Consider the following 26,893-nt stretch of genomic DNA (forward strand, 5'->3'; position numbering starts at 1 on the left):
CAGAACTGAATAGAAAATTTGACATTCAAAATACAAGAATCAAGATAAGCATGAAAAAGTAAACAGGAAAGAGAAATCATAAGGGACTTATTAAAGTCGAACTGTTTGCATTCCTACATGGAAAGAAGATATTCGTAATTCATGAGACCTGTCTCCTCAGTATTAGGGTAGTTGGAGGGAATATATATATATATGTATATATATATACACATATATACATATATATATAATATGTTTAACTATATAATATTTAAATAATAATAATAATAATAATAATAATGGAGGGGAAGAGAAGAGAGGGAATGAACAAACCTTACTCTCATTGTATCTGGTTTAAGGAGGAAATAACATACACACTCAACTGGACATGAAAATCTATCTTACCATACAGGAAAGTAGGGAGAAAGGGGATTATGGGTAGGGGGATGACAGAAAGGAGGGCAAATGGGAGGAGGGGGTAATTAGAAAGAAAAAAACTTTTGAGGAGGGACAGGGCCAAGAGAGAATAGAATAAATGGAGGGTGAGATAGGATAGAGGGAAATATAGTTAGTTTTTCACAACATGATTACTATGAAAATGTTTTGCATGACTACACATGTATAACCTATATCAAATTGCCTGCCTTCTCAATGAGGGTAGGTGGGGAGGGAGGAAGGTAGAGAATGTGAAACTCAAAGTTTTAAAAATGAATGTTAAAAATTGTTTTACATGCAACTGGGAAATAAGATATATAGGCAATGAGGTATAGAAATATATCTTGCCCTACAGGAAAAGAGAAGGTAAGAAGATAAAAGAAGTAGGGGTGATAGAAGGGACTGCAGATTAGAGTAAGGGGTAATTAGAATGCAAATTGTCTTGGGGTTGGGGTAAGGGACAGATGTGAAAAAAATATGGAACTCAAATTGTAGAAATGAATGTTGAAAACTAAAAATAAATTAATTAATAGAAAAAAGAAGGCTATGAGATACACAAGTCTTCAGTAGTAAGTAACCATTGCTGTTGCTGTTTCTGACTTCATTCCTCCCAAGGACTCCCTGCCATGTTTGATAGTCTGTGCCTATTCTTGTGTTAAAGTCACCCGGAATTACAACTTGTCCTCTTTTAGCACACTGATGATGAGGGTCTCAAGATTTTATAAAGTTTTATAAAATTTTATTTGCCTTCATCACAGTGGGAGCACACACACTGATGATGGTGTCCTGGTGTTTTCCTGTAAGTGGTAATTGCATTGTCAGGAGACTGCCAGCTCCAAATTTTTAAAGTTGACCTTCATTTGCCAGTCTTGTTTCACTCAGGACTTCTATTTGAATGCAATGCCTGTGGAGTTCTCTCACAATGAGAGCTGTTTGTCTTTCAGGTCTACTAGATTTTGTGTTGTCCATATGCATGAGAACATTCCATGTACTAATGGTGAGTGGAATAATTTGGGAAAAGTTTTTGTTCGTTTTTGTGTGTGTTTCCACTGAAAAGTAGGACCCTCACCTGCCTAAATAAGTAAGGTTAGGTGAAGCTGATGATTTTTAGGGCACTTTTTCTCATCCATTCCTCATGCTAGGAGGTGAGCAGTGTGGTCCTTCAAAAAAGCTATTCAGACACCCAGGGGGCTGCTTAATCCCACTGCTGCTTCAGTCCAGTGAGAAGACAATCCTTTTACCTGTGTGTATACACATCTATTACTCTGTTACTTGTTCACCACCATAGGACTTTGAAGTAAGTAAAAATTTCAAATAGTATGGATATGTCTTTTGACTCATGTATATATTTGATTGAAGTGATGTAGAGCTGTGTGAAATTGTCAGCCTCTTTCCCTCTTTGAGTCATTGGAGTCCAGAATCATCAGAGTCCAGTGGGAAGACAAAAGTCAAGACCATTGGCAATGTCCCAGGATGCAGTGATTGACCTTGGGCTCTTCAATGTCTAACCAACCTCCAAGCACTTCGCAGGGCCTGCTTCAGCTGCCTTCATGGCCATTGGGACAAATAGTTCTCATCTACCTATTCCACCAGGGGAAGTCTTCACATACTCCAGGTAGACACCCCCAACTCACTGACAGTTTTAATGCTCCTTGGGTCCCCTCAGACTGGTTTAGCACATCTGCTGAAATGGTTGATTGAGATGTGGTCACTAAGCATGCTACAACTTCTTGGAGTAACAGGTAAGAGTTGAGTGGCAAGTGGACACCAAAGGTGGAAAGAAGTAATGAAAAGGATTTGGCCATCCTTAACAACAGAAGTATTACTCTTCCTTGAAAACCAGTATACCCTGTGAGCACAGTAGTATAATATCAATAGCATTGACTTGATTGCTCATAACTTTACAGTGTGAAATATATCTGAATTTCTAAGGGGTTTGAGCAACAATATGTGAAAAGAGCATTTCTTCTGGTTTTCTGAGACTGCTTGTCAATATATTTATTAAGTCTATACTGATTCAGTAACATTTTCAGATATAAGCAAATTCAGCATTCTTCCTACTACCACATCTTTACTGGGGCTCCTAACACAATAAGGCATAGCATAACAAGAATTTTTTTCCCTCATATTTCCAGTGATGATGTTAGCTAGCTATATGGTGCACTGGATAGAATACTGGGCCTTGAGTCAGGATGAGCTAAATTTGAATCTGGCCTCATACGCTTATTAGCTGTGTTACCTGGGCAAATCATTTAGCCTTTGTCTTTCTTGGTTCCCTCAATTGTAAAATGGGGGATCATAGTAGCATCCATGACACAGGATTATTGTGAGGATGAAGTGAGATCTTTGCAAAGCTCTTAGCGCAGTGTCCAGCATATGTTGAGTGTAGAGCTGTTTTTTCAATCACCTTCAACTCTTCATGATCCCTTTGGGTTTTCTTAGAAAAGATACTGGAGTGGTTTCCCATTTTCTTCTCTAGCTCATTTTACAGATGAGGAAACTGAGGCAAACAGTGTTAAGTGACTTGCCAGAATCTCACAGCTAATGTGTTTGAGGCTGCATTTGAACTCAGGAAGAGCAGCAGTCTTCCTAATCCCGTGCCTGGCACTCTCTCTACTGAACCACCTAGCTGTCCATACCTAAGGTCTTTGAGAGCAAGGATTGTTTCCTATTTGTCTTTGAAGCCCTAATACCTCCTGAAGTTCCAGGTACATAGTAGGAGCTTAAAAATCTAATACCAGAACTAGCACACATAGTTTGGAACATACATTGTATTCCTGAGTAAAATGCAAGTTCATAGAGTACTGTTTTTATATCCCCAGAGCTTAGCTCAGTACCTAGCCCATTTGTTGTTAAGGCATTTTTCAGTCATGTTTGACTCTTCATGACCCCATTTGGGATTTTCTTGGGAAAGATACTGGAGTGACTTACTATTTCATTTTCCAGTTCATTTTACAGATAAGGAAACTGAGGCAAACAGAATTAAATGACTTGCCCCATCAAACAACTAATAAGTATCTGGGGCCAGATTTGAACTCTTGAAGATGAGTCTTCCTGATTCCAAGCCCAGGGCTTTCTCCACTGCATCACCTAGCTGCCCTTTTTCTGACATATAGTATGCACTTAATACTGTTTTTTTTACCCCTCCATTTGGTGTAGAATTCCTGGAGATGAATGTGGTCTGCTAGGCGCAAGGAGTGTCCTTAATTTATGACTACTGAATCTTTTTTCTAGCTCTTGTTGGGAAGCCTAAACCTGACACAGACTGGAACAATTCTGCATGTACAGATGGGAGGTTGAGATTGGATTTGTGATTTCATTTATACAGGGAACTCCTACGTTAGGAAACTCCCTCTCCTAATGCAGGTTGCTACCTTTTCTGCAATTTATACCACTGACTTCAATTTTACTTTTAGAGACTTGTCCAGAGTCTCATAGTGAGTATATGTCAATCTTTAAATTCACTTATAATTGCAGAATGAATAAATATACCTTGAAGGAGCTGTAGGAGGTACCCGGATTCCTCTTCCTCTAATACCTCTTCCACGACTTGAGTCCTCTGAACCATTCAAATAAGATAACTCACGCAATTGTTCCTGGCGAATTTCATCATTGTAATCCTGAAAGAAAGGAAACCAAAAATAATAGTATTTGATGTGAAGGTCTTAGAGTTGTGAAACATAAACTGCAATAAAAATAATTTGAACATTTCTTATACTTTTTATTTTATAGTATCTTAGAGTAATAATAACAATTCTGTGGGGGTGTGGTATAGTGGACAGAGTACTGAATTTAGATTCATATCATGGCTTTGGCATTTACTACACATAAGGCAAGGCAGTTAAGTTCTCTGGTCTTTAGTTTCTAAATCTGATTTCTTCTAGATGACTTATAAGTTCTCTTCCAGATATCTTCATTGAAATCATAGCTATAATTATCCTCATTTTATAAATGAGAAAACTGAGACTCAGGGAGGTCATTTATCCATGGTCACATAGCAAGCAAAGACAAACACATATTAGTAAGTGCACTGAAAGATTTTTACTTTTATATTAATGAAAACATTTATTCAATCATAAATATTTTATCCACCAATCAAAGTAACTATTACAGAATAGTGAAATTTTAATTAACAAATAAACTTTACTTAAATGTACAAATATTAAAAAGAGATGCAAAATACTAAATTTGAAAAAAAAATTGTATTTTTTTGGAACCAGGGTATACCATGGCACAGCATTTACAAGCAAATGGTAGAGACCTTTATTTCCTTACTAACTACTTCCTATGCTTCCAAAGCAGTAAAACTGATGGCAAAGGGAAGACACAAGAAATTCTAATAAAACAAAATGAGAATTTCAACTATTAAGTGTTGACTGTGTGTCAGATACTGTGTTATTTGCTAAACTTGAACAAAATTTTTAATTCTCTGTTTTTCTGTTTTGGTTATTGCATGCTTTCCATTTTGGTGCCCAGGTATAAAGTACTGATTGTCCTGCTTTAGTTATAGCTCTGTTCACCATTAGATAAAGAAGGTTTAAGAAACAGGGGAAATTATTAGTACTACATATTAGAAATAGGTTTATTCATCACATATTTATTGTGCTTAGTGTCTTGGTTTTTGAGAAATTTGTAAACTAGCAAAATCAATAGATTACAGTGTTTGAGTTATTTTTATTCATTAAAGAAAGCAAGTAAGTAATAAATTTAAAAACTTGCCTGGACAATATCAGTCATGCTTGATAACTATAGATTTACAGTTTGGGCAATAATCACAAAACATAATTTTAGCATTAAATATTCCTTTTTATTTCAGAATATCTCAGAGACAAAATGATATAGTACCATGTTAAATTTGAGGACTCAAAGACATGAGTTCAAATCTTTCCTCAGATAAGTATTAGTTGTATGACTCTAAAGTCACTTTGCCTCAATTTTCTTATCTGTAAAATGGTTTTTAACTTACTGACTTCTAAGATCCTTCTATATCTAAATCTATGAATTTTGTATTTCAAAGCATAGTGTATGTGTGTGTGTGTTTGAATGTTGGTACGTCTTATAAGTTTGTACTCATTGCCTCTACAGGAAGGGTGTAAAGTACTATGAGCAGATAGACACATATTTATAAATATTAATATTTGTCTTTCTTCTTCTTGTTAAGGGGTTCAGAATTGGGTTTTGTAACCAGATTTCTTAAACTTGTCTTTCAGAAATAGTTTTTATAAAAATATAGTTTTGCCTCATAGTCTTTTTTTTTTGAGTTGCAATAACAATGTTTTTTTGTTTGTTTACTTCCTTTAACATCTGATGATAATGAAAATAGACTCTTACACAGTTGGCTGACAATATCCCCATACATTAGATAATTAGGATTTCTAACCAAGTCAAATATTATTCACTTTTTACCTTCTAGTTTTTACATTTAAACAGCAATTGAACTAAAGAAAAATAAAACATTTATATCAATCTGTTAGGAGTAGGAGGTAAGTAGAATTATCACAATGGAATGATTAAACATAAAAAGGTAATTTTAAGCCCACAAACCACTAAAATGACTAATTAGAGAAGATGTATTGGAAAAGATTTTTGAGGGAAGTGTTGAGGTTTAAGGGTTAAGATTAGGGGTGCTAGCGACCCCAAGATATCAACATGCTGGGTCCTGTTGAATGAATTCAACTTAAGTCTTCTCTCAGCCAAGGCAAAGCAAAGTTTATTAAAAATTCACCATAAAGGGTAGACTCTTAAGGAGCCTAAGTATCTGTTACACTTGTTATTGGCCAGAATAACCTGACACAGAGTGAGTCTTGCTAGATTACTCTCAGTGCCATCATGGAGGCAAGATGGATCTTATATACAGAAAGATTGTGGGAGGATTCAGGGGTGGTCTAGAGGAGGAGTTTGGGGAGGGTCTAGAGGAGGAGTGTAAGGAGGACCTTGTGAGAATTGAGGTCAGACTCCAGTAATCAGATTAAGGGTGGGAAATAGCTGAAGGCAACCTGGAGATGACAGACAATGGAGGGCTAGGCTAGTTTAAGGGTAACAGATTTTGGTATAGATATTTTGATAGGTTCAAGGGTGGGAAGTAGCTGGACAGTGGAGGACTAGGTTAGGGTAAGAGTAACAGAGATCTGGGCCTGTGGTAAAGAAAGGCTTATGGCCTCACACAAATGCCTCATCAAGGGGGAAGATTCAAGGAGAGCTCAAGCGGGTTCCCAGAGCCTGTACCCCATCAGAAGTAGAGGATCATCTAAGGGAGAGGAACTCAAATCAGGACCAGGTCTATCTATGGTTTATAACCAAACCCTTATAACCATTACTCTCCACTACACATACTATAAGCAGCTGGTTGACAATGGTAGATAGAATATTGCACCTGGAGTCAGGATTACCTAAATTCAAATACAGTGTCAGATACACACTAGCTATGTGACTGTGGGTAAGTTACTTAATTGCTTCCTGCCTCAATTTCCTCAACTGTAAAATGGGGTTAATAATAGCACCAAACCCCCAGATTTTTTTGTGAGGATAGTTAGTCAATAGATATTTATTAAGTGGATAATTTTATCACCAAAAATTAAAATGTTTTTGCATGAATAAATTAAAGACAAGATCAAAAAGGAAACAACAGGGGGAAAAATCTTAGCAGAAAAATTCCTCAGATAAAGTTCTCTTTTCTAAGATATAGGAAGAACTGATTTAAATTTATGAGAAAAAGTGTAGTTAGCTTGTTTCCCTGACTTTTCCAATCCAGCTTTCACAGTTTTCAAAGCTTTACTCTGAAATTTATATAATGTGATCTAGTGGAAGCCACTTAATCTGTCTCAAGCTCAGTTTCTTAATCTATAAAATGAAAGTGTTGTAGTAGATGGTCTTTGAGATTCTTTCTGACTTTAAAATGACTGCCCTGTCATTCGTAAAATTTTTACTCATACCGGGGATGCTAAGATGCTTCAGTATTAGGAAAACTGTATAATTAAACATATAAACAACAAAAAGATTATTTTAGTAGTTACAGAAAACATATTTTAACAGAACAAAATACTCATTAAAAACCAAAAAAAGCAAGGGTGAAGTGTTTCTTCTATAGCATAATCAAAATAATTTACAGTATCTAATGTTAAGATCTATCATTCTTACATCAATGTAAATCAATGGATAAAATGAGGTGCTCTCTCTCCCCAGTTTTTTTTTTTATTGTTCTGGAAATCCCAGCATATACTAGGAAATCCACTATAGAACAAGAGAACAAAATTAAATAGTGAAATATTGGCAAAGATAAAACAAAACAATCCTTTTTTTGTAGAGAATATTGTTATCTATTTAGAAAATTCCAAAGAATTAACAGATTCATCTAATTAGCAGGGTACCAAAATAAATCCCCAATAATAATTAAGACTTATTTATAAAACAAGAACAAAAATTAAAAAGGAAGGTGGAAATAAGAGAAATTACACTAGAAATGGCCAGTGAGTCAAGTTCCTGCTCAGGACAGACAGGTGGGTACTGTATTGTCTCACTGGGTCCATGTACTCATGCTGCTCCATGCCCTGGTAATCTGTGGCCTATACATCAATGACGTTGCTGGCTGTCTTAGCAAGGATAGAAGACAGCAGGGCCTGCTCATCCATACTGGCTGCTGGCAGGCTGGGGTAGCTGGGTTCTGCTCCATTTAGGGTCTTGGTTGGGGGACTGCTGGGGTCTTGAAGCAGCTTCTGCTCCTCTTGATCCTGGTCCGAGCACTCGTCACTGCTGTAACAGCACCCCATGGCTGGGGCCGGCTCCTGGAGCTCAAATCTAGAGGATAGGTATCCAACAGGAGCTCTTTCTCCTCACTTGACCCTCCACTGTAGCCCCCAGGCTCCCACCAGCTGCTCTGCAGCCACCGCAGCAGGCAGAATGGGCAGGTCAAATTAAACATTTCTGAGACTTTACCTCATACTAAAATGTAATTTGTGTGGACAAACAAACAAAAAAAATTGAAACATTGAATGTTAGTTGAGCTGTGGGAAGAGACGTAAAATAATACACTTCTGGTAGAATTGTTCATTTATTTGCTCTAGCCATTCTGACTGTAAATTTGGAGTTATGAAAGAAGAGTGAAAAAACTGCTCAATCTGTTAGATCCAAAGATATAATTGTCAGACACATATCACAAGGAGGGCAAAGGTGGATCCAAAAGTCCAACATTTGGCAAATATTCATAGCAAACACTCTTTGTGGTATCAAACAATTAGAAATATAGTGGATGCTCAATGACCAGGGAATGGTGTTAAAATATTATAGGTGAATATTATTGGAATATTATGGGGTAGCAAGAAATAAGGAATGTGAGAAATTCTGAAAAATAAGGGTAATCTTTATGAATTAATGAAGGGATAATAACACAACAGAATCAAAAACATATAATGTACAGAATAACTATGGCAATGTCCCTCAAAACATCACTAAAAGTTAGTTGAACTCTTAAGTGCCTAAAAAGTCAGTGATGGACTTGACCTAAGACAACAAAAACATACCCCTCTCTTCATGGCTGAGATGCATATGATTACCAGGGCAAAATGTTTCATGCTTTGACAGAAGCAATCACTGAAAGTTTTAATTTGAGAATATATACATATTTTTTAATTTTATGTTTATTTTTAGTTTACAACATTCATTTCCACAAGATTTTGAGTTACAAATTTTCTCCCCATCTTTGCCCATCTTTTCAAGATGGATCTTCATACCCCAGTGCCTGTATAACATTTCCCACTGCATGTAAAATAATAAAAATAATAATATTTTGAAGATGGCAGAGTAGAAGCACAACCTCCCAGTGGCTCCAGCTTCCACCTTCCCCAATCAATGTAAAAAGGGGACTCTGAACAAACCTTGTTGCTGCAGAACCCACAAAATGACACACAGAAGCTAACTTCCCACTGAGGACAACCCAGTAGGCCTTCAGGAATCGGCCAGAGCAGTGCTCTGGGAGCCAAAACCCAGCCCCATCCCGAGGCTTTAGCCCCAGGGCGGGCTTGACCAGCCACCAGCCAGAGGGACTCCAGATCAGCAGCTGCTGTGACCTTCCCCAGATTTATCAACACATAGATGCAAAGGACAAAGTAAGAGGTAAGTGCAGTCTGGACTTTGGGACCCAGTAAGTGGGAGTGTGTTGGCTTTTGCCCCTGGGGCGAGAAGTTGCTGAGACTTTGGCACAGCCAGCCAGGCCCAAGAGGAAGCTTCAGCTCCTGGCCTGCAGAGTGCAGGGAGACTAAGCACCAGTATGAGGAGTAATCCCTCCTGCTTTAACCTGCTTGGATCTGGATTGCAGCCTAGGGTGGAGGTCCTGGGTTGTATGTCCAGCTTGCCAGAGCATGTGAAGGCCTCAGAGAGGGCACCCATCTAATACCTCCGGCAGCTGAGAAAACCCCAGAATTCGGGATGAAAGCTCCCCTGCCTGGTGGCAGAGTTCTACTGTGGCAAAAAGCCTAGGGGTCAAGTGACTGAGGGGCAACATGCAAAGGAAACAAAGCAGACAGCAGATTTCAACATTAGACTTCTCTTTTGGGGGCAAAAAAAAGCAAGGCATGGAACAGGAGGAAGACAGTGAAGTCAGAACTCCTGCACCAAAAGCTTCCAAGGAAAATACGAGCTGGTTACAGGCCATAGAGGACCTTAAGAAGTAGATAAGAGAAGTGGAAGAAAAATTGGAAAGAGAAATGAGAACGATGCAAAAAAAATTATGAAATGAGAGTCAACAGCCTGACTGAGGAAAATAGCACCTTAAAAAACAGACTAACTCAAATGGCAAAAAAGGCTCAAAAAGGCAATGAGTAGAAGAATGACTTAAAATGCCAAATTTGCCAGATGGAAAAAGAATCTCAAAAGCTCAATGAAGAGAATCATTGCTTCAGAATTAGATTGGAGCAAATGGAAGCTAATGACTTTATGAGAAATCAAGATGCTGTTAAAAAGATCCAAACAAATGAAAGAATAGAAGGCAATGTAAAGTATCTCATGGGAAAAACCACTGACCTGGAAAATAGATCCAGGAGAGATAATTTAAAAATCACTGGACTACCTGAAAGCCATGAACAAAGCAAGAACCTAGAAATCATCCTCCAGGACATTCTCCAAAAAACTGCCCTGATGTTTTAGAACCAGAGGGCAAAATAGAGGTTGAAAGAATCCACTGATCACCTTCTGAAAAAGATCCCCAAAAGAAAACTCCTAGAAGTATTATAGCCAGGTTCCAGAATTCCCAGATTAAGGAGAGAATATTATAAGCAGCCAGGAAGAAACAATTTGAATATTGTGGAAACACAATCAGCATAACCTAGGATCTGGCAGCTTCTACAGTGATGGATGAAAGGGTTTGGAATATGATATTCTGGAGGTCAAAGGAGCTGGGATTAAAACCAAGAATAACCTACCCAGAAAAACTGGTCATTCAGTGGAATAGAGGACTTTCAAGCATTCTTGATGAAAAAACCAGAGTTGAATAGAAAATCTGACATTCAGATACAAGAAGCAAGAGAAGCATGAGAAGGTAAACAGGGAAAAGAAATCATAAGGAACTTATCACAGTTGAACTATTAACATTCCTACATGGAAAAACAATAATTATAACTTATGAGACTTTTCTCAGTAGTTGAAGGGAATAAAAATATATATGTCTATATATGAGGGTATATGGGCATATGAATACATATGTGTAAGTGTGTATATATGTTTACAGGTATACATAGAGGGCACAGGACCAATTTAACAGGAAGGGATGATACTTAAAAGGTGAAATTAAGAGGTGAGAGAGGAATATAATGAGAGGAGATGGGGAGAGACAGAATGGGGTAAACTCATATAGAAGAGACACGGGAAAATGGTTACAATGGAGGGGAAGAATAGGAAGGCAAAAGAGAATGGGTCAACCTTATTCTCATTGAATTTGACTTGGGGAGGGAATGAAATACACACTAAATAGGGTATCTCACCCTACAGGAGGGAAGGGGCAAAGCAGATGAGAGGGAAGGCAGGCTGCGGGGGAGGGCAGTTGGAAGCACCCACTTTTGAAAAGGGACAGGATCAAAGTAGAGAATAGAACAAGTGGGATTTGGGATAGGAGGGAAGGAAATATAGTCAGTCTTTTACAATATATCTACTATGTTAGTGTTTTGCATTAGCCACACATGCACAACCTATATTGAACTGCTTGTCTTCCCAGTAAGGTTGGGTGACAAAGGAGGAAGGGAATGAATCTGGAATTCAGTTTTAAAATCAAATGTTTAAACACATACATACATACATATATATACATATATTCATATATATATATATACTATTATTAATACTGTTTTACATATAATTGGGAAATAAGATATACAGGCACTGGGGCATAGAGATCCACCATGCCCTACTGGAAAAGTCAAAAGGGGTATGGGAGAAAATATGGGAGAGATCAGATTGGAGGAGGGGATATCCTGTGCAAGTGCTACTTTGAGGCATTGGGTAGGGGGAAAACGGGGAGAAAATTTGCAACTCAAAATCTGGCAGAAATGAATGGTGTAAATCAAAATTTAATAAAGCATTTGAAAAATGAAAAAAATAATATTTTTAAAACATTTTATTTTAAAACTTTGAATTCTAGGTACTTTCCCTTTTTCTGTCATCACCCACCCTTACTGGGAAGATAAGCAATTCCATATAGGTTTTACATTTGCAGCTATGCAAACATTTCAATAGTGGATATATTGTGAAAGACTGACTATATTTTCCTCCATCCTATCCTACCCCCCACTTGTTCTATTTTCTACTTTGACCCTGTCCTTCTGCAAAAGTGTGTGATTCTCACTACCCTCTCCCTGAATCTTCCCTCCCTTCTATCATCCCCCCTCTTATCCCCTTCCCCCCTACTTTCTTGTTGGGTAAGATACCCAATTTAGTGTGTATGTCAATCCCTCCAAATTCAATGGAAGTAAGGTTGACTCCTTCCTTTTTGCCTTCCTGTTCTTCCCCTCCATTGTGACAGTTTTCCCTTGCCTCTTTTATATGATGTAATTTACTCTATTCTGTCTTTCCCTATCTCCTCTCATTATATTCCTCTCTCACCTCTTAATTTTATTTTTAAATATCATCCCTTCCTATTCAATTGATCTTGTGCCCTCTATGTATGCCTGTACAAATATATACTCAAACTCACATATGTATTCATATGCACATATACCCTCCTATATAGACCCATATATGTATGTATGTATATATACATACCGTGTTTCCCTGATAATAAGACCTATCCCGAAAATAAGCCCTCCCCTTACTGTGTAAGATTCCTCTAAAATAAGCCCTCCCCTCAAAATAAGCCCTATTGAGATTGCTACTGTAGTGAAGGTAATCCACTGCGCTACACGCTACATTACGGTACCCTCTGTATGCACCGTCCCCCCCCCCCGTGAAAGGTACATTTTTTTGTTCACATTTACCTGTTTATTAAAATTGCTGTCAATGTTCATTAAAATAAGCCCTCCCCTGAAAATAAGCCCTCTGGTGTTTTTCTGTGTAAAAAAAATAATAAGACAGTGTCTTATTATCGGGGAAACACGGTAATATATATATATATATATATATATATATATATATAAACGTATATATATATACGTTTATATTCCCTTCAACTATCCTCATACTGAGAAAAGTTTCTTAAGTTACAATTATTGTTTTTCTATGTAGGAATATAAATAGTTCAACTTTGATAAGTTCCTTATGATTTCTTTTCCCTGTTTACTTTCTCATGCTTCTCTTGCTTCTTGTATCTGAATGTCAAATTTTCTATTCAACTTGTATTTTTGATCAAGAATGCTCTAAAGTCCTATATTTCATTGAATGACCATATTTTCCCCTGAAACATGATATTCAGTTTTGCTGTGTAGAAGATTCTTGGTTTTAATCCTAGCTCCTTTGGCCTCTGGAATATCATACTTCTAGTCGTTTGATCCCTTAATGTAGAAGCTGCCAGATCTTTTGTTATACTGATTGTATTTCTACAATATTGAAATTGTTTCTTCTTGGCTGCTTGTAATATTTTCTTCTCAATCTGGGAGCTCTATAACCTGGCTATAATATTCCTAGGACTTTTCTTTTGGGGATCTTTTTCAAGAAGTGATCAGTAAATTCTTTCAATTTCTATTTTGCCCTCTGATTCTAAAATATCAGGGCAATTTTCCTTGAGAATTTCTTGAAGGATGATTTCTAGGTTATTTTTTTGATCATGGCTTTCAGATAGTCCAATAATTTTTAGATGATCTCTCCTAGGTCTATTTTCATTTGTTTGGATCTGTTTGTATCTTGATTTCTCATAAAGTCATTAGCTTCCATTTGCTCCAATCTAATTCTGAAGGAATTATTCTCTTCAGTTAGCTTTTGAAATTCTTTTTCCATCTGGCAAATTCAGATTTTTTAAGGCATTCTTCTCCTCATTGGCTTTTTGGGCCTCTTTTGCCATTTGAGTTAGTCTATTTTTTAAGGTGTTATTTTCTTCAGTCAGGTTGTTGACTCTCTTTTCATGATTTTCTTGCATCATTCTCATTTCTCTTCTCAATTTTTCCTTCACTTCTCTTACTTGATTTTCAAAATCCTTCTTAAGCTCCTCTATGGCTTGTAAGCAGTTTTTATTTTTCTCAGAAGCTTTTGGTCCAGGAGTTCTGACTTCATTGTCTTTCTGCCATTCCACGCTTTGATCCTTTTTGTCACCAAAGAAGGAATCTAAGGTTTGATTGGTGTGCTTGCTTTTCTTTCTTTGCTTGCTCATGTTGCCACTCAATTACTTGACTTTTGAACTTTTTGCCACAGTAGGACTCTGCTTCCAGAGAGGAGAGCTTTGTCCCAAATCACTGGAGTTTTCATAGCTGCTGGAGCTATTAGTTGGGTACCCTCACTGCAGTCCCCACAAGCTCTGGCACCTGGTCACACACTCCAGGATCTCCACCTAAGAGAGCAATCCAGACCCAAGCAGGTTAAAACAAGAGCAATTACTCTCTGAATGGCCACTTGTTCCCCCTACGATCTGCAGGCCAGGAGCTCTGAAGCAGCCACATGGCGGCTGTGTGGCTGCTGTGGTTTTTACAACTTCTTGCCGTGGGTTCAGGGGCCAGACTGTGCTCTATCCTCCCCACCCCCTTCCAGTTACAACAGATTTCTACACTGACCTTTTACTTTGTCTTTGGCATTTATGGGTTGATAATACTGGAAACCACCACAGCTGCTGTTGATCCACTCTCCTGAAGTCTGCTCCAGACACTGCTGGTCAGGGATGCCGTGGGGCTAAAACCGTGGGCTTATGCAGGGCTGGCCTCAGCTCTCAGTGTGCTGAGATGGACCCTTCTCTTCCACTTGCCAGGCTTCCTTCAGTGGGAAATTTGTTTGTCTCTTTCACTTTGTGGGTTCTATAGCTGTACAGTTTGCTTTGAGTCATAACTTTTTTTTTTTGCTTTTTTGGAGGGCAATTTTAGTTAAGCCACTAGCCCAAGTAGTAAGTGTTAAGTGTCTGAGGTTGGATTTGTACCCAGGTTCTCCTGGCTTCGGGGACGGCGCTCTATTCACTGTACCACCTAGCCGCCCCCGTTTGAGTCATATTTTATAGGTATTTGAGGTGGTTATTGGGGGGGAGCCCACAGAGTTTTCTTGCTTCTATCCAGAATATTTTTTTAAAGGTTGTGCCATACCAATCTATTTTCCTTTTCTCTTCTCTTTTTGAACAGCATTCCTAGACTAGATTTGAAGCTCACTGTGAATATGCTTTTGTAAAACCTTTGACACTGTCTGTCATGAAATCCTTTTTAACAATATGGAGAAGTATGGCCTAGAGCAGAGTTCAGTTAAGTGCATTTCAACCTAAGTGAGAAACCAGATTGAATAAGCATGTAATGGTTCAGTATAAATTTGGAGAAAGATGTCTAGTATAGATGTGGAGGAATCTGTACTTGCCTCTATGCTACATAACATTTTTACTAACAGCTCAAACAAATGCAAGGATAAAATTGTTATCTAAATGGTGATAATATACAAAGCTAGACTAACAGGGGATGGACTCCATAAGAATATAATGGGGGAGGCATTGTTGGGTAATAGTTTTCCTGTCTGAAAAAACCTGGGTATGTGTAGTGGATTGTGAGATCAATGAGTTAATAATGTGATATGTTTGCCATTTAAGGTAAAGGTGTTAGGTTCAGGCAAATGTCTTCTCCTATATCAGGACCCTATCTATCCTTCCAGTTATTCGTGTTCTGCTCTTCCAGAACATTATTTTGTGTTTACTTTATGTTGTATTTATTATCGACCAACATTTCCCTTAGGAAAATTCTCCTTGTGGACAAGCACTCTTTTTTTTTCGTCTGTGTATCTCCAACACTGAGCCAAGTGCCTAGCATATAATAAATTGCCAAATGAATATTTAATTTAAGTACATGAAGAAAAGCTCAATGTCTAAGACCAAGTAAGTAACAAAACTGCTCTACTCCTTGTTCATACCATATCTGAAGTATTGAGCTCACTTCTGGGCACTAAATTTTAGGAAATTTGTTAACACAAGCTGGGAGTATCTACATACATGTCAAAAGGATGGTGAAGAATCTTGAGATCATGCCATACAAGTTCTATCTAAAGGAACTTAGCTTGATGAGGTCAATGTTTAGAATGGGAAAATGATAGCTATCATTTGAAAAACTGTTATGTGGAATCTGTATTAGCCTCATTTTGTTTGGTTCCAGAGATAAAACAGGAGCAAAGGGTAAAAGTTGTAATGATTTAAATTTATGTTAGTTCTTAGGAAAAACAACTTTATAATAATTAGATGTATCTAAAAGTTAAATGGACTAACTTTGAGATAGTATGTTCTCTCTCATTAGATGTCATTAAGCAAAGTCATTATAACCACTTTTGGAAGTATTGTAGATGGTATTTTGGTTCAGATTCAGCTTGGAGCAGATGGCCCCTTTGGTCCCTTCCAATTCAGAGATTCTGTAAACTGTGTTATAAGGAAGATCACGAGCAAAATCATGCATGTGGGACAGAATAAAGCATTTTAAATGATACTAAGTAGCATAATTGATCTGGAACAAATCAATATAGGAGAGTAGGCAGAGGTAAAGCTGAAAAGCTAGCAGAAGTAAGACTGTGGAGGACCAATAATCAGACAAATGATGCTAAATCAAGTTCTTTCTCTCCTGAGTTTAATAAAAGCAGAAAAGTTCAATTTATATATTAGTTTTATCTAATATTATGAGGAAAACAGGGAAACCAACAGCAATCATTGGTTAAGAATGAGAATTGAGCAATATTTATTAATCATTTGTTTATATATTTCTCCCCAGAGACATTACTATCTTAATATCTCTAAGGAAATTGAAATTCTTTCACTTATTTGGTTTTCACTTAACAGTAATATACTGTTTATAGGTGACAAAGCTCTAAATGCTTTTTAAATTCAACTTATGACTTTTAATTTAGTCAGAAAAAAGCTCATGTACCAAGTCCAATATCTGAAGGTTAATAGAATTGGTCTGCCAATAACAAGGTTATCCAAAATTAGCTTTAGTAAAAGATAAATACATTGTGTACTTGTTATGTACTTCAAGCAACTGATGCCTTCACACATGTTCTTACAGTCTTCTCAGGGACATGGTGAAGAGCAAGGGTCAGTAAATGACAGTCTACAGGTCAAATCTAGCCTGCTATCTTTTTTTGTATATTTTTACAAACAAATGTAAAAAAATATATATCCTTAGCCCCTCAGGCTTACAAAAACAGCCAGCAGGTCAGATATAACCCTCAAGCCATAGTTTGCCAAACTCTGCTCTAGGCTCTTCAAGGTTATGCCAAAAGAGCAAAATTGCCTGGTAGTTTCTGCCAAACTGGAAAGGCTACAATATGGACCCAGGAACAGAATGTATTTGATACTTAGGAACTCTGTTCTAAGTACACAGATGTTCATCACCCAGAAGATTGGCCACTGTGTAATGATATATTTGACCATGGAAACACATGAAATAAACACAAAATGGTCCTCAGGACTTGGTGATTTACTTCTACAGGGATGCTGGTGTATTGGAATAAAAGGGGACAAAACAGCCCAAGGCTCTATTCCTTTTATATCATCAATAAGTATTAATTTAACATTTGATGTTCTTAATGTTATATCTTTGACTAATGTGCTAAAAGCTGGAGCATTATTCACTGAACAGAAATAAACATGTTGACATTCTCACTATAAATTGAATGAGGATACATAAACAAGTTGCAGGTAATTACCACAGCTAACTGTTTGTTTTTGGTTTTCACTCAGAAAGGAGTTAGTGTCCTAGGGTTTATATTTTCTGCAAAGGCAATAATAAACCACTCCCTGGAATATTCAGCATATTATCTTGCAGTGCCCATGATAGACCTAGGCAAAAAGCTTACCAAGATTATAATGGCAGCTTGTGTGCCCAAATCTGTTGCAGGGAATGAACAAAGAGAAATTCTCTAAAGAACTTGACAAAATCTTTCAAGCTAAGGCAACTTATACCTTGACACCTGGTGACTTCAGTGTAAAGACAGACCTAGGATTGCAAGCAATGATGAGCTGGTAAATGTTTAACAATTGATTCTCTGGAAAACAAAACAAAACTGAAGTATGAACATTGCTTCCATCATTTTCTTAAAGGTCCTCCACTGCATCCTAGGCCATCACAAGATATCTTGACCTTTGTCTTGACACTGGACTCTGGTGACTCTGGAGGAGAGAGCAAGGCTGATGACTTTTCAGCTCTGCTTTGCTCAAATCCAGTTCATGCACAATTCAAAACATCACACTCTTGATATCATTGGTTCTCTTCAAGAATGAAGGATGAACAATTGCAGACAATCAATAAAGCAATACATTAAACACTGATTTGTACCATTTGTTTATTTCTAAGGTGTAAATGCTAAGACTGGAAGTTTAGCAATTGATTCTCCTGAACTGGTTTAAACTGGTTCCAGCATATCCATGGGAGGAGGGCAAAAACACACTAAAATATAATTAGGAAAAATGTGAAGGAGAATGTTCTAATACTACTCAATAGATGAACACATAAATCAGAAGCTGCTTGACATGGCAAGTATAGGACTCTATCACCAAAAGAGAAAATTAGCTACATCTTAAGATATAGGAAATGACAGGCTACCAGCAGGTCTATTTGGAATCAGTTAACTGTGCAAAGATATCACTGATTAGGTGAAGTACAGGTCAAAATCAATACCAAATTTGAAGACTAAAAGAATAAAAATTAAGGTAGTGAAAAAATAGAGAAGAAATAATGGCTATAGAAATGTGATGTGAGACTCAGTTGGCCAGTCACAATAATATTTACAGAAAGTATTTGCTCAAACGATGTTCTGTGTAAAGCACAAATAAAAAAAGAACAGATTCTCTGAGCTTCTTTTTGTGCTCTGGTTATTGCTAATTACATCAAATATGAGATGTTGCCTAGATTACCTACAACACTAGAGTTTACTCAGATACTTACTAGCTATGTGACCTTGGAAAAATCAATGCATGTTTCTCAGACTCAATTTCCTCATTTGTAAAATGTCTGGCTAGCAGTATTGTAATAGGATCAACTGAGATAACATATGTAAAACATTTTAAAACTTTAAAATGTGATATACTAGTTTACTATCATATCATATCATATCATATTAATATTGTACTTATTATCATAACATGAATTAAATAGAATCTCCTCATTGAAGATATGTGGTCATGCAAAAGAGCTCCATGTAGCATTCCACATTAAAAAGTAGATGAGGAAAATATCCTAATCCCATTACTGTGTATGTCATAAACATGCACTGAAGATGGTCAAGGAAAAAGGTACAGAATTGAATAACAAGACAAGACTGGATTGGGTTTCATTTGAGAAATTGGGCAGCATTTTCAATGGTCCTATGCTGAGCCCTGCCACATCTTTTTAACACTAATCATCTTCTGATAATGACCCATGGTTACACATTATGGGATGTCACAATTAAAAAAATAATCAGAATCACATGTAGCATAAGAAGCAGTCAAAAAAGTCACATTTGGAGTAAGGAAGCTACAGTATATTGTCAACAACTGCATATGGAAAGTAGAAGAAAGTACATAAGAATGGACAAAAGAAGTAGGATAGTAAAAAAAAAAAGAATGACGAAAATATCTAACAGGTAGTCCAAATGTGATAGCAAAATGCTTCAAGAACTCAAGGAAGATCTCCAGATTACTACATACCTTCAAGGGCTGACTTACAGAAAGAATACTGTGGGTTTATAAGAAATGGATGTGCTATAGTCTGCATTAGTGAGGGTACAAAATTAAATGCTTACTCAAATATACATAAACATTATTCACATACATATATAAACATGTGTATGTAAATAGACATTATATGTAGAAATGTATTCACATACATACACACATATTGACACACTCACAAAATCCTTATTGAAAGATTCTATGGTGATGAACTCATATGACCAGATTGAAAATTAAATATATAGATGTTAAAGAGATATAGATATAAACACACACATTATATAGATAAAACATATTATGTATATGTAAAGTGTTCTGTATATACATTCTGTAAAAATTACTCTTAGAGATAAAAACATAATGATCTAAAATTTGATTTTGTAATTTTATATTGCAATGCTTACTCTCACTTTTTCAGTAAGCACAGCCTAGTAGTGAATTAATCTTTTATAATTATTACATGACTTTAGTTGAAGATAGAACATCCTGCTGAATATTTAATTTTAGCAAGAGCCTAGGCATGCTACTTAATGTTTAAAAAATGTTGATAATTCAGATATACCAAATCCTGAAGTATACCCAAGAAGAAATGTAAGACATTGTCATGAAGACAGCTTTTGTTGTTGGATAGACCATCTGATGAAACCAGATTCCCCATATTTAAATAATGACTGTGGAACAGCATGACATTCCTATAGTAGTGTCATTTATTAATTATATCTGAAGCATTTAATTATGGTAAAATATATGAAATTTATTATTTTCACAAATTAAACTTATTGATAAAGACATAAAATACTTAAAATGCACACACAGATACATAGATGTATTCAAAAATTATATCTTAGGGGGTGGCTAGGTGGTGGAGTGAATAGAGATCGGTGCTCGAGTCAGGAGGACCTGAGTTCAAATGTGGTCTCAGATACTTAACACAAAAAAACTAGCTGTGTGACCTTAGGCAAGTCACTTAACCCCAATTTCCCTCCAAAAAAAAAGCAAAACACAATTATATCTTAAACAGAAAATTTGGGAGTAATTTACCATATATATATATATATATATATACACATGTATTCTTTTTTTCATTGCTGTGGGTATACATAAATACACTTAGGTAAAGTATAAAAAAGTGACCATTCAGGTGCAGACCTTTTGTGTGCCTGCATTTGTGCAGGTAAACATGTATTTGTGTATGTTTCTATTTTATGTATGTGTATAAATACACACAAACACATACAAATAAATTCTAGACCTAGACAAATGCTCAGTTTCTATAGTATACCTAAGTTTAGGCTTGTACATGCAATAATCTAAGTGATCAGTTGACTACTGGGAAAATAAATGCAATGCTAAAATTTTAAGTCACTGTTAGGTGACTAACTAATACCTTTGCTTTTGTCAGATGACTTTATGGGAAAATATAATTTGATTTACAAATATTAAAATATTATGTGTTTAGAGCTAAAGGGAATTGTAGAGGTCATCAAGTCTAAACTCAACCTTTTATAGATAAGGAAACAGACCAATTGACATTAAGAGACTTTCCCAAGGTCACACAGCTAGTAAAGCAAGTAAGGTAGGGGTTGAGCTTAAGTCTTCTTGATGTTAAGTCCCAAACTCTATTTGGCCACACTGCCTCTATGCCAGAAATTCTTAACTTGATGTCCATGAATTTTTTATAAAAATTTCTTTTTAGGATTACACTTAATTGGTTTTCTTTATAATCCCATGCATTTTATTTTATTCATTGAAAACTATTATTCCAAAAATGGGTTTATTGACTTTACCAGAATGCCAAAGATATGTCTGTCTGTCTGTCTGTCTGTCTATCTATCTATCTATCTATCTATCTATCTATCTATCTATCTATCTATCTATCTACTACCATGATTCATATATATACATACCTAAGAGAAATAATTCCTCCATACAATTTTATATATTTTCCCCCAAAGAGTTTTATTGTTAAATATAAAACATGTTTTTGTTGTGAGGGTGACATTTCTGATAGATAAAAATGAAGTATATCTATAGATTAATTTATTATTTCCTTAAAATGAGTATCAGCATACTGGGATAAAATCTTTCAAATGATAGAGAAGATGTTGCTTCTATTGTACAAGACAAAATTCAATAAAAAATTAACCAATAAAAGTTCCCTGAAATAGTTCATTTCTTTACACTTTGCTTCAAATTTTGGTAGTAATATTATAAAGATGGTATAAAAGCATTAAGATATGTGACTGTTTTTAGATAAAGAATTAAAATGACATTAATCTAGTATGACAAGGAATCAAATATCAAGTCACAAATATATATGCATATATAAATAACAATGTATCTAAATATATAGAACTTAATGTTGATGAATATATGTATAAATTATATATAATACAATGGATTACACACAGAAATAATTAAATACACACCCATCTAAAAATTCCTTTATGTATTCCAGGATACCACAAGGAATTTAATTTGTAATTTTTAACATTAGGGTTTTTCCCCTTTGTGTTACTTTTCAATGATATGTAAGTCTTTATTCACAATACTTGTTCCATAGTCCTTTTGCCTGTGGTGAGGAAAATACACCCAGTTAAACAATTTACATGAAATTCATGAGAACTCATTTTTGCCCATCCTACATGGGACTCCCACTGAGATGGCATATGGTACTAACAGTATACACAAAGGCGCAGAACCGACAGATGTTTTGATGTTCCTAGATAGGATTCATGCTCTTAGTACCCATATTTAATGTATATGCATAATTTCTCAGTTACCTACACTCATGTCCATCTGTTACAATGGCATTATGCCCACATACAAATTGGGAAGCTTATTTCACTTGGGCATAGGTGCCAGATAAGGACAGGTTTAGATAGATGGTCTGTTCAACACAGCAAGTGACCATTTTTTTCCCTTTCTTTCTGTGAGAATGCCCTCCTCTGTGACCAGAACACTCAATGGAACTATACACATTTAACGAAGTGATTATACCTCCTGCCACCAAAGGTAAAGTTACACCAGCATAAGCAAAGGAGACAGAATGAACAACATGAAGCAGAAAATGTAACCCAGGCCAGATCAGGAGGGAAGAATTCAGGTCTTCTTCAACCCCTGAATAGTCAGGTCAATGGGAATTCATTCCCTCTTAAAAACTCAAAGATGCATGAAATGAATCATGAACATCAAATAACAAATTTAGATAGAAAATATTTCTAATTCTTTCGTTAAAAAAACAAAGTCCAAATGAATTTCAACTGAAATTATACCACATTAGTGAGATCATATCTCTGAGTCAACACAAGCCATCTTTTAATCTGTATGGTTTTGAACCTGGATTAAAAAAATATATAATGTACAGAAAAAGCACAAAATCAAGATACACAACATCCTTATTGGTATATGGTATATAGGGGAAATTTAGAGAATTACCCCACTTTATTTTTCAAGAGAAAGAGAACTTGAAAATGTTACAGTTGGAAACTTTTTTTTAGCACTGTTTATACTTGTTTGTTTTCTTTAGTGAAATTTCAAAACTTGTGACAAAATAAAACAATGTTTTAGTGGGTGTCCAGTGATTCTACATGATGGTGAGTCAGGGAACATTATAGTATCTGAAAAATTAAAGTGTTACAACCAAGAAGCATATGGTGAATGAGAGTAAGCAAGTACAACTAAAAGACTGAGTTGGGGAATCAGTGAAAGGATGACAACAAAGAAGTGTATGACTGGAAAAATAAAAAGGACTGTTCATGACCAAAAACCTGTGTCTTCTATTGGAATCAAAATTTCATAGGATATAGAAGGTGATACCAAGTGTGATTGATTTTGTCAGTTTTATGGGAGGGTATAAACTAGATTCTCCCAGAATGGACAGATGTGGATTTGTTGTGATCTTAACTTAGAAAATTGCAATTGTCTCAGTGAAGGAATGTAGAACCACTGGACAGGTATTTTACTCACTCTTCAAAGTCAGATCTCAGTTATTAAACTATAGTGAGTTGGCAGAGACATATGATCCAGTGTGGTAAGACCACGTATTTATATGGTAGAAAAGTGAAACAGGAAAAACACCCTCAGGAGTATATCTAGATTACTCTACATTTTCTCCTATGGTTTTTACAGTGACAATGGCTACTGCATATATAGACATATGCAGGTCCTAGACTATTTTACATATTCTATGAGAAGAGGACAAGCATTTAAGATTACTTCAAAGGATCAAGTGTCACAAATTGATGCCATACCATATTTTATCCATAAGGCAAAGGAAATAGAGATAGTGTGGTGAAAATGTTTATTTCAAAGTAAAATTATGATATTTGCTTGAAATTTCTTATATTTAAATCCATTAGCACAGATGGAAAAATGATTGAAAATTAAAATATATTTTTTTAAAATTATGCATCAATTGACACCTCTATTCTACTTTCAAATATTATGGGAAAATGCTTTTGGCCATGATGATGATAGCAAATGGCAACTGATCTGAATACTGTTTTGGTGTAGTTAATCTGCTGGATGGATTTGTGCTATCAAGCTGAAAAATAACTTTTCAATATTCTAGTTTACATATGACTTTTCTCTTCAAAATCACTCATGACATTGAGATTATTTTGTCATATCTTATATTATCGTGTAACATTTATAGAATTTATATCAAGTGGAGATTTCTAATTTCAAAATTTAAAATTTTATTTATTTTTTCCCTTTTCAGAATGTAAATTGCTCTCTATCTTAAAACTCTTATTTAATATTGTCTAGATTTTTGAATGAAGTAATTTTTTTTAATGCTCCACATTCATCTGCAATATATTTTTGTGTGTTTTGTAGCTGAGGTTAGCATTGACAAAAGCAATATGAAGCCCAGACTACACCTGGCAAATTCTATCTGCAGTTGTGTCACAATCAAATGCTGGCAAATACTAAAAGCAATCACTTTTTTGATCCATTTCATACGCTATTGTTGTTTGCCTACTTCATAGTCAGTAGAATCTTCAATGAAGCACTTCGAATACATGGGCTATTGGTATTTTTAAATTTGTCTCACTATAGCTTGACTTCTTATGGAAGAAGATGAATGAACAACTCTTGTTCTACTGATCTCCACATCAATCCAAACATCACACTGTTTGCAGTTAGGGTCAGCCTACAACATTATAGTGACTTTTCTATTTGACTCTTAAAGGAACTTAAATGGTATTGAAGTATTAATTGAATCAGTTCATAACCATATTTGAATTCCTCATATTAACAGGATTCCCACCAAGCCATTAAATGTATTGTAGCAATTTGGGAGCACATGAAGTATCTGTTACACTACTCACATAGAAATCACTCTAAGATGAGTTTCTATTCTGCTATGATTCTTTTATAATATATGCTAAATTGATTATTATATTGACCCACAAAATACATCTTTCTATAATTAAAGAATTGTGATGCAAGCTCATCTTCTGTAGTCATACTGAAAGCATATGGGAGACTTCTGGTAGTGGATAGGCTGACATGTGTGATATGTACCTCATCCTTTTCCCACATGATTCAATTTCTTCTACTAGACCTCCATATTTTGAAATTTTTTAAAATTTCAAATAGCTTGGAGATTATGCATAGTTGGTACAACTATATCTATAAAGAATAGATCACTGTTTTGTCTGAGCAATAGTGAACTTCTTACCAGTTTTGTTTAAAAACATCTACAGATGTCTTTTTGTTTCCTCAACCCCTGTGAATAATTGTTTCATTATCATATTTATATCCCAGAGCCTGCTACATAGTAGGTGTTTCATAATTGCTTGTTGAGTGATTGATTGACCTAGTTTAAATTGATCTTATCATCTGTACCTATATGCTTTAATTTTCCAGATGTTCATTTACAGCCACTCATTCATTGCTTTGGAAGTGCATGCATGTGCGTGTGTGTGAATGTGTGCATGTGTGTGTGTGTGTGTGAGACAGAGAGAGAGAGAGAGACAGAGAGAGAGACAGAGAGAGACAGAGACAGAGACAGAGAGAGAGACAGAGAGAGAGAGAGAAAGACAGAGAGAGAGAGACAGAGAGAGAGAGAGGCAGAGACAGAGACAGAGACAGAGAGAGAGACAGAGAGAGAGACAGAGAGAGACAGAGAGAGAGAACTTACAAATTGTCAGGATAAAATCCAGGGATTCTGTTTCTCTTGTTCTAATCCTTTTTCCTTCCCTCCAGATCTCAGCCTGATGTGGCCATAAAAATATGGTGGAAAGCTTGTCTTTTTAGTTCCATTTTCTCTGAGATAATCACATGGAAAAAGATAGATTTATTTGGTCATTCCACCCATTCTAGCCATTCTTTGGATGCAAAGTCACTGGGAGTAGGAAAAAACCAGAAAGATAATGATGGCAACAACAAACTCTCTAGAAGAGAAAACAGACCTCTTAAAAAGAAATTTATGTATTGGTTTGTTGCACCTGTTTTAATCCACATGTATAATAGGAATCATGATTAGGGTATTAGGAGCCTACTTGTAGTAAATAGCTTTTGTGGTTATTAAATATCTCAACTTTACTCAGGCATTTAGCGAACCTCAAAAGCCATTAATTGGCTATCTTCTCCACTACTATGAACATTACTTCCACAGTGTCATTAAGTACAGCAAAAATCTATGGTTCTCTCTCCTCTCTCATCTTCAAGGTAATTTATAGGCTAGAAATTTGTACATAGGGGATTTTTTTGGTAATATAGAAAATAAAGTACTCTAAAAGAAATAATATGCATATGTTTTAGCAAAAAAAAATGTTAAAGTCTAAAATTATTCTTGTTGGTTCAGTTCAATGTTATTGATATCCAAAGCATTTATTGTCTACTAAGTTCAAGGCATTGCCATGAGGTTAAGGATACAAGGACAAAGCCAAAATCACCCCAACCATCAAAGAGTATTCTACTCAAGTGGGTGATATATGCACACAAATACACAATAAATACAAAGTAATTTTAGCTGGAAGAAAATTAATGGAATTGGGGAAGGACTTTTGTAGGAGATGGTTCTTGGTCACAGTCTAGAAAAGATACAGAGATTTTAAGAGATCGAGGTGAAGAGGGAGGGTGTTTCAGGTACAAGGCATGTGGGGAACAGTCAATAGATAATTTTGGCTAGAATGGTGTGTGTGTGTGTGTGTGTGTGTGTGTGTGTGTGTGTGTGTGTGTGTGTGT

General features: G+C 35.9%; 1 protein-coding gene across 4 annotated transcripts in view; it reads right to left on the bottom strand.

Annotated features, from left to right (window-relative positions):
- Nucleotides 1–26,893, bottom strand: part of KHDRBS2 (KH RNA binding domain containing, signal transduction associated 2) — an 890,357-nt gene that overhangs the window by 325,652 nt on the left and 537,812 nt on the right. For all 4 annotated transcript variants that reach the window (XR_011164972.1, XM_069070694.1, XM_069070693.1 and 1 more), the window contains one exon: nucleotides 3,907–4,034. Coding sequence is in view for 3 of the 4 variants with exons in the window: in XM_069070694.1 (XP_068926795.1) it covers nucleotides 3,907–4,034 (128 nt within the window). In the remaining variant the exon portion in view is untranslated. The remainder of the gene's footprint in view (nucleotides 1–3,906; nucleotides 4,035–26,893) is intronic.

The sequence above is a fragment of the Petaurus breviceps genome, unplaced genomic scaffold (assembly GCF_028583685.1).
Source record: "Petaurus breviceps papuanus isolate PSGF00001 unplaced genomic scaffold, PetGlider_PUasm1.0 90822, whole genome shotgun sequence".
Lineage (NCBI taxonomy): Eukaryota > Metazoa > Chordata > Mammalia > Diprotodontia > Petauridae > Petaurus > Petaurus breviceps.